This window comes from Panicum hallii, chromosome 6 (genome assembly GCF_002211085.1).
Source record: "Panicum hallii strain FIL2 chromosome 6, PHallii_v3.1, whole genome shotgun sequence".
Classification (NCBI taxonomy): domain Eukaryota; kingdom Viridiplantae; phylum Streptophyta; class Magnoliopsida; order Poales; family Poaceae; genus Panicum; species Panicum hallii.
The window spans coordinates 41,627,166-41,645,165 of NC_038047.1; the positions used below are offsets into that span (position 1 = coordinate 41,627,166).

An 18,000-nucleotide genomic window follows, 5' to 3' on the forward strand; every position below is an offset into this window, starting at 1 on the left:
GGAGGGAGGATCCTGGACTCCCTGTGCACCCTTCTCCTCTCACACGACGGCCTTCTGCTTTTGCAGGGTAAGGTTTCACCGGCGCTTTTGCAGGGTAAGGTTTCACCGGCGGCTTCACCAGTCCTTCCGTTGCAGTTTCTCGTCTGGTTCGGTCTCTACTTCTCCGGCCTAAGGTACAGACCGCTCAACCTGATGCTCGTGGTATTTTTTTTTACAGACTGCTACATTCTTTGTACAGACAAGTGCATTTGTTTGATCACATAAAAGTATTGTGTAATTGTGTGCTACATATTCCTGTGGTTAATATGTTGGTACAGACAGTTGATTTTTCACATGTCCTACTATTGTGCCACTTCTTTGTTACAATTGTATTCGCTTAATATGTCGGTACTCGCCATGAACTATTTTCTGTACAGCGAGATGGCTGAAAACGCTGATTGGAATGAGGAGAATACTAGACTTCTATGTGAGTTGTTTGCTGAACAAGTGAGAGCACACAATCGCAGCGGCACTCATCTTAACAGGACTGGGTACAAAAATGTTATGGAAAAGTTTAAGGAGAAGACTGAATTGGATTATAGCAAGCTGCAATTTAAGAACAAATGGGATAAGATGCGGAAAGAGTATGGTAACTGGAAAAGATTGTCCAGGGAAACTGGGTTAGGATGGGACCCTGTGAAGAAGACATATACTGCACCTGACTCGTGGTGGAGAAGGAAAATAAGGTACCAATAATTATGATGATATCTTTTGATAGTCTTGAAATCTTGCAAATATGTATGTAATATTCTCTTTGTTTGCAGGTATACAAAGGAATTGCCAAGTTCAAGGATGGTCCTCTTCAGCATGAAGATTTAAAGACCATTATGTTTGAAGACATTCGGAACACGGGAGATGATCATTGGTCTCCTTCAAGTGGTGCTGCACCTAACACTCAAGACACCGAACCTGATGATGACAAAGATGAAGATTACGAGGCTAACGAAGCCAGTGATGATTGCCATGAGATCTCCCCTGAACCTTCGAAAGGAAAGCGGCCTGCACCTACTAGCCGAAAGGATAAGGGTAAAAACCAAAAACTTCAGGAGGACATTGGGTGCAGGATCAACTGACCAAGCTTGTTTCCATGAGCGAGAGGAGTACTGCCTCATGTGAGTCTTTGGCAAGGAGGGAGGATACTTCTGGGTGTTCAATCAAGGATGTCATGGTTTTGGTTAGAGAGTGTGGTGCTGTTCCAGGAAGCAAAGAACACTTCATAGCTTCTCAAGTCTTCATCAAGCGAGCTGAGAGGGAGATGTTTATGACTTTGGAGACGCCGGAAGAACGGTTTCAGTGGCTTACAATGAAGCATAATTGGCTCACAAGGAATGATTCGACCATGTAGTGTCAGAACAGACATGTGGCGTGTTCATTGTATCATTTTTCATGAGTTTGTTACATTTTTCCCTACTGCGTGCAAGCTGTCATTTTTTCCCTTAGTAGAACATTTACCATGGTATTGTGCTGTAACAATTTTTCATGAACCTATCATAATTTCCTGCTGTCTTGTAATATTTTTTCTATGAGATGCATGACATGGTTCGTGCTGTATGGAATGTATGACATCTTATATGGTGCTACAATTACATGATAATGCTTCTTGTTCTCATAATTGTTATGTGTGTATTGACAGATGTCTTCTTCTGATAGTGGGATGGACTCAAGTGACTCAGAAGTGGATGATCTGGAAGTCATGTGGCTGATCATGGACAACCAAAATAGTATTCATGCTGCTGCATCTCTCTTATCATGGTATTATGCATCTCATGTTGATAAGAATGATCCAAGGACTGCAAATTTTTCTGGTATGGCTTGGGTCATGGAAACACTCAGCAATCCTAAAGAATGTTATGACATGTTCAGGATGCCCCATGGCTATTCTACAAATTGCATGATGAGTTGGTTAGTGATTTTGGCCTACAATCCTCTAGTCATATGAACTCCATAGAATGTCTTGGGTTGTTTCTTGTGGTTTGTGGTCATAGTTGGTCAAACTCTGCTATCCAAAAAGATTTCAAGCACTCTAGTGAGACAATTAGTCGCAAATTCACTGATGTTTTGCACTGCATGGTGGCAATGTCCAAAAGATATATACAACCAAAGGATCCTAATTTCCGTACAGTGCATAGTAGAATTACCAACGATCCAAGAATGTGGCCACACTTCAAAGATTGCATAGGAGCAATTGATGGCACTCATATATCTGCAACCCCACGGAAGAGGGACCTCATTAGATATATTGGAAGGTCTGGAAAACCTACTCAAAATGTAATGGGAGTTGTTGATTTTGACATGCGTTTCACATATGCCTCTATTGGTCAACCTGGTTCTATGCATGATACTACTGTACTGTACCATGCACTTGAAAGTGATGAAGATACCTTTCCACATCCTCCTTTAGGTACACTTCAATTATATCTTGAGTTCTATTTTCTATTATTTCTGAATATTGTTTTCACCAAACTTAATATTTGTTCTCATATGACACAGGAAAATATTATGTTGTTGATGCTGGTTACCCAAATAGAGATGGCTATTTAGCTCCTTACAAAGGTCAGAGATACCATGTTCCAGAATGGAGGAATAACGCAGCACCTAATGGTGAGCAAGAGAGGTTTAATTACTTGCACTCAAGTCTTCGCAATGTAGTAGAGCGCACATTTGGTGTATGGAAGATGAAATGGAGGATTCTTCTTAAGATGCCGACATATCCAGTTGATAAGCAAATGATGATTGCTGCTGCCACAATGTGCCTTCATAACTACATCCGCGAGAATTATGCTCTTGATGAGGATTTTCAAAAATGTGATCGAGACCCTGACTATGTTCCTACAATTCCAACCCGATACAGAAGACATGTTCCTCATAATGCGTCCGACACATCCACCACAGCTTCTAGTAGTAGGAACATGAATAGGTTTCGTGATGATCTAGCTAGAGCAATTTGGGAAGCAAGGTGATTGCTTTACAAGTATGATGTATTTTGGTTGACTCTAGGTCTTTATTTCGGTTCACTGTAGACCCTTAATTGTATTTTGTTGGATGAAGGTCTTTAATTGTATTTGGGTTGACTCTAGACCCTTAATTGTATTTTGTTTGACTCTAGATCTTTATGTTGTTTGACTCTAGACCTTAATTGAATTTTAGATGCCTTTTAAATACTCATGTAATATTTATATATATTATTCCAGATTTATACAACCACAATTTATAAAAGAATAGGTAGCGAAGGGTATTATAGGTAATCAACGCATAAGAATCAGTTTTGCAGCCAAACGATTTTACAAACTGATTCTGATTCTCGAGCAGGATCAGAAGAATCAGCTCCCATAGAGAATTAGGGAGCAGATCAGGAGAATCAGGGAGCGGAGCTCTACCAAACTCCCCCTAACATGACGCTCTCAAGAGCTGCATCACATGCTGCCCCTAATGGAAGCCGCCCGCCGCTGCGGGGACCAAAACGGGTGATCGGCTTCTGGTAGCCACGTACAAGGAGCGCCCACACCCATACGCCTCCGCAGGAAGCGGCCAAGCGCGCTGCCGGTGCGGCGAGTCCGGCATCGGGCACGGTGGAGAAGAGGAGGATCGCGCGGCCGCTTCATGGCGTGGTCAATTTGATCGGACGGCTACTCCCGACCCACTTTTCGACCCCTTCTCCAGCACACCTCGCATGTGCGGCGCGGCGCCGCCTCGTCGCCGGCTGGCGGCGGCGGAGCTCCGGGGTGGTCGCTCATCCGTCCCAGTACAAAGGCATGCCTGTGGACATTCGTTTCGATCTGTGAGTAGTTCACGCCTTCACGGACCTAGAAGTGAAATTTGTGAGCTATTTTTGTACCTAGGTTATGCATCTTGTGTTTGAGCAGTTCAATGGTTTGATTCCCTAAACTCCGGGGATATCTCAAAGCGATGAACTTGTGAATAATTTTGGTGCCATGGCCCGGCTCTTGTTCCCCTAGAATTGCATTTCTACACTAACCTATCAAATCTGCTTTCTAGCATTTCTTTATAGTCTCCTCTCCTGTCCTCATTTAGTTTTGTTGTGGCCGGCATGTAAAACCACCTTTTATTAGTCTCGGGGTTAAAATTAGATGGAATTGATAGTTGAGTGCCAGTTGTAGATTATCGCAAAAAAAAAAAGAGTGCCAGTTGCAGATGGCATCGGAGTTTGGGATTAAAGTTAAAATTAGACAAACGGAGTTGACTTGAGGGACCAAAAATAGACTTATTCCTTTATTTTTCTGTGTGTTGCTCTGGTCTATTTATTTCCTTGTCAACTTAGACATTTATAGTTACCTTTTGAACTTTCTTAAGTCCAAGTGATGCGAAAACTTAGGGTGCATCACCAACTAATATGAACCAATGGAGGTGGTTCTCTTTTCTGTTCACTTGTCATATTCGGCTTGTCTGTCCTTGTCGACGACGTCTCTTATCGTACGATGATCTGATATTCAAGTATATATTTGATGCTTCAAATCTATCCTAACTCCATGCAATCAAACAGAGTCAAAAGTTTGAGTGGACATGCTCTTACTTTCTCAGAGAGCTACTGATTGATGTGCACTTATAGATTGATAGATAGTCTTAGCTTTCACTTCGAGTGTGTTATTAGAGCTCAAAGTTGAAATGATTTTTCCATTGCATCAGTTTTTTTTTCCCTTTTGTTGTTTGTTTTCTACCTGCTTCCGAGTGCCTTTTAAGGTTCATTGAATGATAACAAAATCCCTGAAGGCAACACAAACATTATCAGTCTCACTCAATCTGTCACCTAATGACATCACCAACAGTGTAATCTAGCCAATAATTTTCAAAGTGTTAGGCTTGTTTGCATAGACCAGGTCAGCAAAGACTTAGGGTTGCATAGACCAGGTCTTCAAAGTAAGTGGGGCTTGTATATGTAGCATGAACTGGTACCCACAGTCACCAATCCATATCGACTACTGTGTCTTTTTCTTTGTACCCTGTGCAACAATGGACACACTTGCCAAATTGCCATAGCAACTATGTACTTGTTGCAGTTTCTTTTTTAGGCTTCAGACGATTACCTATCCATTGTAACAAGTAGTTTTGTCTTTGAATCTCCTATGTTTTAAAGTTGGACAACTGATATATAATAAGAAAAGTTCAGTTTACACCCTTGAACTATCGTAAAAGTACGATTTTTAACTTTTAACTATAAAACCGGATAACAAGAGCCACCCAACTGTCGAAACCGGACAAGTTTGGCTCTTTGGGTGGTTTCAAAGATGGTTTTGTTTTTTAAAAAAAATTAAAAAATTCTAGTTAGATCTAAAAAATCAAAACTAAATTATTTTAAATCAGAAAAATATGAAACAAGTACCAATTTTTTCTAAATTTGTAACCTATCTATTTTTTCTCAATTTGAATCTTATTTATTAAAAAAATAATAGGCATAACTACAAGCAAATAAATATTAGAATATAAAATAATTGGATACGAATAACTGATAAGTACAGTGCCAATAAATAGGTTATATTTTTAGAAAAATATTGCTACCCGTTTCATATTTTTTAATTTAAAATGAATTACTTATAAATTTCTACTTTAAATTTGAATTCTTTTAATTTTCACAAAATAAAAAAACACCTTTGAAACCATCCAAAGGGTCAAATTTGTCTGGTTTTGACTGTTGGATGGTCTCTGCTATCCAATTTTGTAGTTAAATGTTGAAAATTGGATTTTTATGATAGTTCAAAAGTGTAAACTAGACTTTCCCTATATAATAACTGTTCTCAATATAATATCAACATTGTCAGCGCCTTACTCAAAATATCACCTAATGAAGTCTGTAGCAGTATAGCTAGCAGGGACTTTCCTGCTCTTTAGCTTATTTGCATAGACCAGGTCCACAAGGGCTCTATGATGACTCATCCCTTATATATGTAGCATGAACTGATGCCTCACAGCCACCAAGCCTTTTTCTGCTACTGCTTCCTTTTCCTTGTACCTCACGCAACAATGCACACACTTGCCATAGCATCTCTGCACTTGTTGCAGTTTCTAGCAACAATACCGACACTGGTATCTTCACAAGACATGGCAATGCCCGGTTGCACCCCCATATGCCACAACATAAGTATACCTTACCCATTCGGCATTGGCGATGAGCGATGCTACCGTGATGAAGGATTCAAGCTCGTATGCAGCACGGAACAAGACCCTTCCGTCCTGTACATGAACAGCCCTGGATATCGAGTCGTCAAAATAAAGTTGAGTAAGAGGGTTCTGTACCTTGATACTCATGTCAACCGATTGTTAGGAGACCAGACCTGGCCGCTCAACTTATTAGATGGCAGGTCCTATCGTGTATCAGCAGCTGAAAATGTGTTTGCTGCCTTGGGGTGTGGCTTCAAGTTTTCGGTTAGTCTCCCCAGAGCAGGAAGCAATGCCAGCACCTGTGATTCCTACTGTCATCCTGATTATCCCAAGATGGCCATCGATGGCACGTGCTCTGGTGTTGGCTGCTGTTATACGACGGTTGCAGAAGACAGTAACAGCTACGTGATCAAGCTTGTTCCCCTCGATAAGGCAAACTCAACTCGGTCTGGCCCAAGGGTTACGGTCAATGCCACATTTCTTGTGGAAAAAGGGGAATATTGGAGGAGGACAGGATATGCCATACCGTTGCAGAAGTATGCTGCCACACCAGGATCTGCTCCAGAAGTGCCAACCCACACTGTGGTTAACTGGATGCTTGGTAACTCATCTTGTGCGGAAGCTCTGAAGTCAGGTGACTTTGGGTGCCTCAGTGACAACAGTGACTGCCATGACAACCCTCGTGGAGGGTATGCATGCCAGTGTCAACCAGGATATGAAGGCAACCCTTACATGCATAATGGATGTCAAGGTATGATTGCTCTGCGCCATCTGGAACTGACATCACCGTATGATTGCTCTTCGCTAATTACTGTGTTTTGTGGTGTAACTTTTAACAGATATCGATGAGTGCACACAGCCAGATCCACCCCCATGCTTTGGACGCTGCATAAATGCAGTTGGATCATATGATTGTATCTGCCCACCTGCAAGTGACGGCAACCCCAGAGTAAAAACTGGGTGTGCCCCAGCAAATTGAAATTTTCAGGTAACAAGGACAAAGTTATATTCAATATCTAGTTCACTAGGTCTGCTGTTTAGATTCTAATTTTCTTGTGTTGAGATAGATTTATAGAAGCAAATCATTCAGAATTTCCTTTTAATATACTGTTCAGGATTGTTCATTGCGATCGGAGTTGGCAGCGGTATAGTAATTCTGCTATTTGTTCTTGCTGCTGCTGTCATAAGGAGAAAGGTCAGGGCTCAAAAAGCTAAAAGAAGGAAAGAATATTTCTTCAAGCAAAACAGAGGGCTTTTACTGCAGCAACTGGTAGACAAGGATATTGCTGAAAGAATGATTTTCAGCTTAGAAGAGCTTGAAAAGGCCACAAACAGTTTCGATGAATCTCGAAAACTTGGTGGTGGGGGCCATGGCACTGTGTACAAAGGTATTTTGTCTGACCAACGACTCGTTGCTATTAAAAGGTCAAGGCATGCGATTAAGAGAGAAATTGATGATTTTATCAATGAGGTCGCCATACTTTCTCAAGTAAACCACAGGAATGTAGTGAAGCTCTTTGGATGTTGTCTTGAGACAGAAGTTCCATTGCTAATCTATGAGTTCATTTCGAATGGGACACTTCATGACCATCTACATGTATGTGCTCCACAATCACTATCATGGAAGGAGCGAATGAGGATAGCCCTCGAAATTGCAAGATCTCTTGCTTATTTGCATTCTGCTGCTTCAGTTGCGATAATCCATAGAGACATAAAGACTACCAACATACTTCTTGATGATCGGTTGATAGCAAAAATATAAGACTTTGGAGCTTCTCGAGGGATTCCCAGTGATCAAACTGCTGTCACAACGACCATTCAAGGGACTTTCGGATATTTGGATCCAGAGTACTACCAAACAAGCCGGCTCACGGAGAAAAGTGATGTGTACAGCTTCGGTGTGATACTTGTGGAGCTGCTGACACGGAGGAGACCATCATCTTACATATCACCTGAAGGCTTCAATTTGGTTTCACAATTTGTCTTGCTAGTGAACGGGGACAGGCTCTGTGATATGCTGGACCCTCAAGTCACTGAGGCGGCGAAAGAAGGAGAAGCCAATGAAGTGGCAGCAATTGCAGTGATGTGCTTAAACCCAAAGGGAGAGGACAGGCCCACGATGAGGCAAGTTGAGACGAGACTAGAAGCGATTCAAAGTTTGGCAGACAATACCGGAAGCAATCAGGCAACTGAAGAGCATGCAGTTCGGACGAGCCATCCATCAGTTGAAGAGAGCAACGCCAATACCAGTGCCTGCAACTTGAGCAGGCACTATAGTATGGAAGATGAATTTTGGTCATCAATGAGCTTTCCTCGTTGATCATCTGCTTACCCTTCATCTCAAAGATTTTCTTTCCCCTTTTTGTTTTGACTGTTTGAAGCTTCCTGTGAAGCATCTGCAACAGTCCACACCGTATCAGTGTGGGTCTCTTTTGATCCCAATTTTGCAGCAAACCTTGAGAAGCTGCATTTCCCTCTCCATTCATGTATTTTGTAACTTGTGACATAGGCTGAATGCCATTGTGGTTTCTTTTGAATACTAGTCAAACGTTTTGTGCCACTGCAGTCACTACCTTAAGCAAAATAGTACTGCTTGCTTGTGCTTATCAACACTGTTTCTTTGAATAAGAGTGAGGTAGATAAACTGTCCCCAATTTCTTACCTGCCGGCCTGATCCTTACAACATTTCTTTATTCTTTCGTGAAGTCGTCAGTAAGTACTAGACAGGTGCATGTAGATTTTTTTGCTTTTGTAATAATTGAGGATGGCAACAGGTGCAGACAATATTTCCTTTTGTATAATTATTATATATATCACATTCATTTTGGCATAGACAGTAATGAATGTTATTTCAGACGTTCCTCCTGAACTACCCTGATGGAAGTGGGTATATCCAAATTTGTATAAGATCAGATACCACCACAAGGTCCCTCCCTAGTTAGAAAATGTTGGCCTCGTCCGTTGACAGAAACTCCAAGTTGCTGCGAATCTGTGGTGTATGAACAGGGATCATTGGATTCTGTAACTGAATGTCTCCCATTGTAATATACTGACCCTGATCCCATCAGTTCACCAATCACCATTGTCATTGGATTCTGAGCTTGTGTTTCGGCTAATTTCTTGTTTTGGAAGAACCAAACAGTTCCATTATTTCAGATATGCTCTCTGGCCATTTGGTGGAGTTACAAGGATTGAGGGCATCAACAAATTCAGTGATATGGATATTTCTTTACCTACTAGTATTAGTTTAATTCGTTTCGACAAAAGCATATATAGAAAGGTCCTCTCATCGAGTATACCTATTTCAACAGAAAGTACATCACGTTACAGGTGGACCAATGAACTTTCTTTTCATATCAAACTTAATGACCATTGCATCTATGAATTCTATGTTGGTACCGAACTTCTGGCAAGTTACCATGGCGTTTCACGCTGACACGCTCCAAGAGTATCATGCCAAGGAAAGAGATGTGTAAACAGCAAGAATGTTTGTCAGTTGTAACTCTACTAGAATGTAGGTACTTGTGCAAAACGACGGTGTTAGCAAGAAGAATGTTTGGTCAATGAAGGCTAGCAAGAAGAATGTTTGGTCAATGAAGGCACGTTTCTTTTAAAGTTTCCTCCTAATGTTCCTTGATGGCAGTGGGTATATCCCTATTTGTACAGAATCAGATAGCATCAAAAGCTCGGTAGTTACAATTCTGTGTCATCATATCTGTTGATAGGATTTCACAAAACTCCAATCATAATCTGGACTGTTATTGGTATCCTTATAGTTGGCTGCAATGACATCAACAACAGCAGCAGCAAGTAACTTTCCATTACAAAGAAGTGAAGAACACCAGCCTAGTTTCTAACTATGCAACATGCTTGTCCCTTTTTGACCCTTGCTATAATCACCGCGGCATATCCAAGATTTCTCTTTTTTTTTTTTACTAACCTAGTTTATACAGACGGCCATCTTAGTTTCCAAGGCTGATCCATTTCCACATGCATGCTCTCTCGGCCATACCCTTAATATACCTGTTGGCACTTCAAAACGAGGTGTTCATTTTCTTTCAGGGAGGAAGGTGAAAAATGTGCCTTTTACCGTGCTGCTCCTCTTGCCATCTCAAGGTGATCTTGGACAGGGTGGTGCCGAGCTGCCTGCAGAGCCAAGGGCACGGCGCGAGCCAGAGCCTCGCGGCCGCAGGAGCGGAGGCGAGGCACCTGACCCTGGAGGAGATCCTGTACCCGCCGCCGAGCTGGGAGGCGGATCAGGGGACGCCGGCGCGGCGCAACTCCCCGAAGGTGTGCCCGGTGGACCTGGACGACGACGACCGCTCCGGGGGCGGCTACTCGCCGGCCGTGCACGAGAGCGTGTCCGCCGTCAGCAGGGCGTCGCTGCGGAGCCAGAGCAGCGTGTCGAGGAGGGTGAGCTTCCGGTCGCCGGACGAGTCCGACGTGTTCATCATCCCCGCGAGAAACGACCCGGACGAGGAGGAGGATGAGTCGAGTGACGGTGAGCCTCGCGGGATGTGAACAGAGGATGACACGGTGAGGACTGAGGGCAGGATTCCTAGCTGTTTCGTCGTGCGACGGGCATTCCCTGATGGGCATCCTGTTCAAAGAAATAGCAGTATGTTTTTACTTTATTTTTTTAATCTTTTTTGGGCCGTTCGGGGAGTTTCGGGTGATACGTTTATCATCAAAATTCAAAGGAAAAGTGGCCGCGCGGCCCAGGCTCGCAGACTCGCACCAATCCAGCAGCCCACCCGCCGGCGCGGGCTGGCGGCTGCTTCGAGAGATCCACGTAACGGGCCGTGCGATGACGACATTTTCAGTAGGTCCAGGAGCGGCCCGCTTCCCCCCAAGTCCGGCAGACAAAAAAGATCCGTGCCGCTCGCCGTGACAGGCGGCGCGCGCCCAACGGCGGCACCGATCCGTGGCCTCGTGGGCGCCCCGTTCGTTTCGCGGCCGGATCGCAAGAGCGGACGAGGAGGTGCCACTCGCTCTCCCCTCCCCGTCTCGCGCGGATCCCTGAACGAAGCATCACACCAGCTCGCCACGCCACCACCTCCACCGCCCTCCCTCCTCCGTCCCGCTCCACTCACTTCGCCGACCACCCCTCGACACCCCATGAAAGCACCACCAGTTCACGCGCGCGTGTTCTGAGACGGAGGGAGAGAGGTTGGTTTGCCTGTGCGGTAGCAGTTGGGGCCCGGCGAGATGGAAAGCTACCTGAAGGAGAACTTTGGGGGCGTCAAGGCGAAGCACTCGTCGGACGAGGCGCTGGGCCGATGGCGCAATGTCGTCGGCGTCGTCAAGAACCCCACCAGGCGGTTCCGCTTCACCGCCAACCTCGACAAGCGCTCCGAGGCCGCCGCCATGAAACGCTCCAACCAGGAGAAGCTGCGGGTCGCCGTGCTCGTCTCCAAGGCCGCGCTCCAGTTCATCCACGGTATGTCCCATATCGTCCAGATCACCGGGCAAGAGTTCTCCCAATTTCGCCTCTGAATTGAATCTTACCGCAAACCGCGACTCCGATCCACTGCAGGCCTCCCGCCGCAGGCCGACTACACGGTGCCCGCCGACGTCGCAGCGGCGGGCTTCGGCGTGTGCGCGGAGGAGATAAGCTCCGTCGTGGAGAGCCACGACATCAAGCGCCTCAAGACGCACGGCGGCGTGGAGGGCGTCCTGTCCAAGCTCTCCACCTCGGCGTCCGACGGCCTCCCGGCGTCGGCGGACAAGCTGGCGGCCCGGCAGAAGCTCTTCGGCGTCAACCGGTTCGCGGAGGCCGAGGCGCGCAGCTTCTGGGTCTTCGTGTGGGAGGCGCTCCAGGACATGACGCTCATGATCCTCGCCGCGTGCGCGCTCGTCTCCCTCCTCGTCGGCATCGCCACCGAGGGCTGGCCTCACGGCGCGCACGACGGGCTCGGCATCGTGGCCAGCATCCTGCTCGTCGTCTTCGTCACCGCCACCAGCGACTACCGCCAGTCGCTGCAGTTCAAGGACCTCGACAAAGAGAAGAAGAAGATCACCGTGCAGGTCACCCGGAGCGGATTCCGGCAGAAGCTCTCGATATATGACCTCCTCGTCGGCGACATCGTCCACCTCTCCATCGGCGACCAGGTGCCCGCCGACGGGCTGTTCGTTTCCGGGTTCTCGCTGCTCATCAACGAGTCGAGCTTGACCGGTGAGAGCGAGCCGGTCGCCGTCCACGCCGAGAACCCGTTCCTGCTGTCGGGGACCAAGGTGCAGGACGGCTCGTGCAAGATGCTCGTCTCGACCGTCGGCATGAGGACGCAATGGGGCAAGCTGATGGCCACCCTCAGCGAGGGCGGCGACGACGAGACGCCGCTGCAGGTCAAGCTCAACGGCGTCGCCACCATCATCGGCAAGATCGGCCTCATCTTCGCGGTCGTCACGTTCGCGGTGCTCACCCAGAGCCTCTTCTGGCGCAAGATCTCGGACGGCTCCTACTTCAGCTGGACCGGGGACGACGCGCTGGAGCTGCTCGAGTTCTTCGCCATCGCGGTCACCATCGTCGTCGTGGCCGTCCCCGAGGGCCTGCCGCTCGCCGTGACCCTCAGCCTCGCGTTCGCCATGAAGAAGATGATGAACGACAAGGCGCTCGTCCGCCACCTCGCCGCCTGCGAGACCATGGGCTCCGCGACCTCCATCTGCAGCGACAAGACCGGCACACTCACCACCAACCACATGACCGTCGTCAAGGCCTGCATCTGCGGCAAGGTCAAAGACGTGAGCAGTTCCTCGGAGACCAAGACCTTGCCCACCGAGCTGCCGAGCTCTGTCGTGGCAATGCTCCTGCAGTCCATCTTCAACAACACCGGCGGCGACGTCGTCATGAACCAGGACGGCAAGCGCGAGATATTGGGCACGCCCACCGAGACCGCGATCCTGGAGTTCGGCCTGTCGCTCGGCGGTGACTTCTCCGCCGTGCGCAAGGCGAGCACCCTCGTCAAGGTCGAGCCCTTCAACTCGGCCAAGAAGAGGATGGGGGTGGTCATCCAGCTCCCCGGCGGCGCTCTGCGAGCTCACTGCAAGGGCGCGTCGGAGATCATCCTGGCGTCGTGCACCAAGTACCTGGACGAGCACGGCAACGTCGTCCCGCTCGACGGCGCAACCCTGGATCACCTCAAGGCCACCATCGACAGCTTCGCCAACGAGGCGCTGCGCACGCTGTGCCTCGCCTACATTGACGTCGACGGGGGGTTCTCGGCAAGCGATCAGATTCCGATGGATGGGTACACCTGCATTGGCATTGTGGGGATCAAGGACCCTGTCCGTCCCGGCGTCAGGGAATCGGTCGCCATCTGCAGGTCAGCAGGCATCACTGTCAGGATGGTTACCGGTGACAACATCAACACGGCGAAGGCGATTGCCCGGGAATGTGGCATTTTAACTGAAGGTGGCGTAGCCATTGAAGGGCCGGACTTCAGACTCAAGGGTGAAGAAGAATTGCATGAACTGATACCGAAAATACAGGTGAGCTTGTCGATGTACTACTTGCCTTTGCCTACCATTTCTGAGCTCATCTGTCACTGTGCTCTGATTTCATGGGTCAGGTGATGGCAAGATCTTCGCCACTTGACAAGCACACCTTGGTCAAGCATCTTCGGACTACATTTGATGAAGTTGTCGCGGTGACTGGTGATGGCACAAATGATGCACCTGCACTTCATGAAGCTGATATTGGGCTTGCAATGGGCATTGCTGGAACTGAGGTACTATTATTTATGACATTTTCATAAATTAAATACTAGAATTTTCTATTTCATAAAAATATTATCAGTATTGGGTTTGTAGTAAACAAGCAATTATGTAATTGGTACCTATATTTTTCGGCATGTTATTCCTTGTGCTATTCTTGACATCCGCATAACAGCTATAAGAATGAACAATACTGTGAGTTGAACTATCATTTATCTTTATGTGAAGGTGGCAAAAGAGAGTGCGGATGTTATCATTCTTGATGACAACTTCTCCACTATAGTCACTGTTGCTAAGTGGGGTCGATCAGTGTACATCAATATTCAGAAGTTCGTGCAGTTTCAGCTGACGGTCAATGTGGTTGCTCTCATTGTAAACTTTTCTTCAGCTTGCTTGATAGGTACTTTATGAAAAGTTGATTTTATTTTTTCTTAAAACAAAGATTTTATCCTGCAATGCAATTTCATCTATGACAGAAATACCGGAATGATCCTTTTATATCTGCAATAATGTTTCGGATAATCCAAATTCGTGTTTTAATACTAATACTGCAAATTTTAAACTTCCGAATCTGTTTGTTCTGTCAGTTGTTTCTCACTGTTCTTGTACTTCTGCTTGTTGATGAAGGGAGTGCTCCTCTTACCGCTGTGCAATTGCTCTGGGTCAACATGATCATGGACACACTAGGCGCACTGGCATTGGCCACCGAACCTCCAAACAATGAGCTAATGAAGAGAACTCCTGTTGGAAGGAAAGGAAACTTCATCAGCAACGTCATGTGGAGGAACATCATGGGACAGGCCATCTACCAGTTCCTTGTGATTTGGTATCTGCAGGCTGAAGGGAAATGGCTCTTCGGAATCGAGGGCGACAACTCTGATCTAGTCTTGAACACAATCATCTTCAACTGCTTCGTATTCTGCCAGGTAACGTGGAAGTGGTTCCTGCATCATTCATTTTTCTGATTTTACCAAATATATATGCCTCCTTGGATTTACTTTGTGTTTCTTGCTGGAACTATGGCATCAGTGTGCTAATGAATAACATGGTTTCAGCAAAAGTATGGGATTATTCCACAGAATCCCTACTAAGAAAGGCTGAAACCTGAAAGTAGCACTTTGATACTTTCCACTAATTCTTTTTTTTCTGAATTGTGCAGGTATTCAATGAGGTGAGCTCAAGGGAGATGGAGAGGATAAATGTCTTCGAGGGCATCCTCGACAACAACGTGTTCGCCGCCGTCCTCGGCAGCACCGTCGTCTTCCAGTTCATCATAATCCAGTTCCTCGGCAACTTCGCGAACACGACCCCTCTCACGTTCACGCAGTGGATCGCCAGCATCTTCATCGGCTTCATAGGCATGCCGATCGCCGTCGTGGTGAAGATGGTGCCGGTCGGTTCTGCGTAGGAGGCACAACTAATTCCTGGCAGAAACTGAAGCCTGGCAAGTTTTGGCCATTGCCATTTGCATAACATAGTTTTTTCCCCTTTTGTGTAATGCATTTAGATGAGTCTTCGCCCATTTTCATTGCTTATGATCTAGAGGTTGAGACAGGTATTGGGCCTGATCATTCAAACTGTCGAATAGGTTCATGTAGCTTTTGGTATTCCAAAATTCCCCCCTATGTGTTTTCTATGGAACTCTGGAACTGTATATGGCTCGACATGTTTACATCAAGTCACCAACAACGAGTTCATTCATTTCTGATTCTACAACTGGAGCATGAACCTTTTTTTTTGGAAAAGGAACTGGAGCATGAACTTGCTGCTGTTTTCCCGTCACAAGCTCCATAAGGAACTGAAGCAAGGACTGCGCGCCCGCGCCGCGTATTCCGCGGCCCGTGCGCCGCCGGCCGCTGCTCCGTGAGGTGCCCGGCGCGTGCGCGCTGCCCATCCCCTCGCCTTGCACGCGTCTGCCAGCGCACCGGGAGGCGCCGCCCAGGGGCCGGATGTTCGGTCGCTCGGACTCCGGGCCTCCGGCTCGCCGTCGCCGACCCGTGCCTGGCGCTAAGCGGCATGAGCATGAACCAGTGCGCCGGCCTCCTTTTTCATGGCGGCCGCGGCGCGGGGTCACGGCCCGCCCGTGGCGGAGGCGCCATCGACTGATCACCGGCCAATGCGAGCTACACGTCTGGGCACGTCGCAAAGCACCAAGGTGGCCCCAGAAGGCAGCACGGGCCGGCCCCTGAGGCAGCAAGACGAGGAGAAACGGCAACGCGAGGAAGACGCCATTCCCCGGGCGGGCGCGGGCGGTGATTGGTCGAGCCTGTTGGGGACGGAGGGTGGATGAAATACCGTCCACTCCCGTTTCCTATCCACTTCGACGAAAATTTCCGAAAAAAATCTCAGAGACTGAGGAGGAGATGGTGAAACAACGCACCAAATTTCAGTCTCATCCTCGACCTGTGGAGGGAGAAATTAAACCGAGAAAATCTGGAGGCGGGGTGGACGGTATTTCAAATACCATCCACCCCTGTGTCCCTGTATTTTCAGTTCATTCGCAGCCAAACCGAGACCCAAAAAACCTGAGAAAATTCATGGAGGCTGAGGGTTCAACAAAGAATCACCCCACCAGATTCAGACCCTGGCTCAATCCATAGCAGGGGAACAGGATTACAGAACCATGGCGTTCGTTCCTTCCGTTCCGGTCTTTCTTCGTGCCTTTTTCTGAACCTGGCAGGTGCAGGCCCCTGTTCCTCGTCCAGTCTGTTCACCTCGCCGTCGTCGCCGAGCCAGACCGCACGCGGAGAAGCTCGCCCTCCAAGGTCTCGAGCGCGGGACACGACGATTCATCCACACCGACGGGTCGTGGCCGATCACGCCGGGGCGCACAGCTGCGGGCAGACAGGCGGCGCCGGTTTGGGGGGTGGGGGGGTGGCTGTGGCCACGCCCTCTTGTCACGGGAATATTTTCTTTCCGTCCCCTCCCCCTGCTCCGCCGCGCTGGAGCCCGGAGTCCCGTCGCCATCAGGGACGACGTGCCTGCAGCTGCGGCTGCCGCGGCGGCCGGGAACGCGGCGTGCGGGATCTCCCTCCATTCACGCGTTCGGCAGGCAGGCAGGCTCACCCATCAATCATAGGCTCGCAACCTCAGCAATCGACAGCAGATTCTGTGCCTAACTGCCTCTATCCGTTCCGAATTTTGTATCGTGTGCATCTCATTCCTGCGTGTTTAAAATCTAGTATGCAAATCATTGATGCGTGTTCTCTTGCTCAGTCTCTCTGCTACTGTATAGAATCCCAACGTTTTTGTTTCCTAAAAATTGTAGGGTGAAGAAACCACTACCCTACCATTCCAAAGAAGAAAGAAAGAAACGAACTCAAAAAAAAAAGAGAAACCACTATGTTTCCCGTTATCCATATTTGCACTGTCGGCTGAACCAATCTTTCAGTCAAACGACTATTACCCGCTTGGGAAAGCTGCGGGCATGTGAAAAGAGCTTTTTCCGCGCCTGCTCCTGCCCTCAAGGCTTTTTGGCTCCAAGACTGCACTGGCGCGAAAGCGAGGCCGGCTCGTTGTCACGGCGAGTGATGATGCTACGGAAGCCTTGGTGGTAGTGGTGGATGTTCGTGCCCGCGGCGGCTGCTGGTGGTGGTGGTGGACGGCAGGAAGTCAATGCGGTCTCTGTTGAGAGCCATGAGGACTTTTGAGCAACAGTTTTGACAAGATGTGTATTTTGTACTGCAAACTTTAGAGCGATTCATATATCCAAACAGAATATTTTTTTTGGCGGTAATTATCCAAACAGAATATGATAAGCTTTCGCAAAAGAAAAACAGAATATGATAAGACAAGTCTGATTAGCAATGCAATGATTCACCTGTCAAAACTAACAAATCTAAAGTTCTGGGACCAAGATCGTCAGAATTTGCACAAATGTAAGCATGCTGTCTTCACTGAGAGGGACAGATCAGTTGGGGCTAAGATGCAGACGAAGCACGTTCGAGAAGACAAAGCCGGTTAGCCATGATTGATCTGTCAAAACTAACCCATCTAAGTTCAGACCAAGATCGTCAAAATTTGCACAGACGCACGTACTGAGAGAGAGAGAGAGTGACAGATCAGTTGGGGCTAAAATGCAGACGAAGCACGTTGGAGTGCTGGAGTAAACAAACCATCCCGGCCTAAACCGAG

General features: G+C 47.6%; 2 protein-coding genes and 2 pseudogenes across 2 annotated transcripts; all 4 read left to right on the forward strand.

Annotated features, from left to right (window-relative positions):
* The first annotated feature begins 287 nt into the window (after positions 1-287).
* LOC112898331 lies at positions 288-1,112 on the forward strand (annotated as a pseudogene).
* A 1,078-nt stretch (positions 1,113-2,190) lies between these two features.
* Positions 2,191-2,999, forward strand: LOC112898332 (protein ALP1-like). Its single transcript, XM_025966672.1, has 2 exons — positions 2,191-2,440; positions 2,530-2,999. Exons 1-2 carry the CDS (start codon positions 2,191-2,193, stop codon positions 2,997-2,999), a joined length of 720 nt encoding a protein of 239 aa, XP_025822457.1.
* A 440-nt stretch (positions 3,000-3,439) lies between these two features.
* On the forward strand, positions 3,440-8,742 carry LOC112896726 (annotated as a pseudogene).
* Positions 8,743-11,120: 2,378 nt separating this feature from the next.
* On the forward strand, positions 11,121-17,061 carry LOC112896724 (calcium-transporting ATPase 2, plasma membrane-type-like). The gene is made up of 6 exons (XM_025964836.1): positions 11,121-11,593; positions 11,690-13,641; positions 13,722-13,880; positions 14,095-14,266; positions 14,494-14,792; positions 15,026-17,061. The coding sequence occupies exons 1-6, from the start codon at positions 11,362-11,364 to the stop codon at positions 15,272-15,274; spliced, it is 3,063 nt and encodes a 1,020-aa protein (XP_025820621.1). The 5' UTR covers positions 11,121-11,361; the 3' UTR covers positions 15,275-17,061.
* The last annotated feature ends 939 nt before the right edge of the window (positions 17,062-18,000 follow it).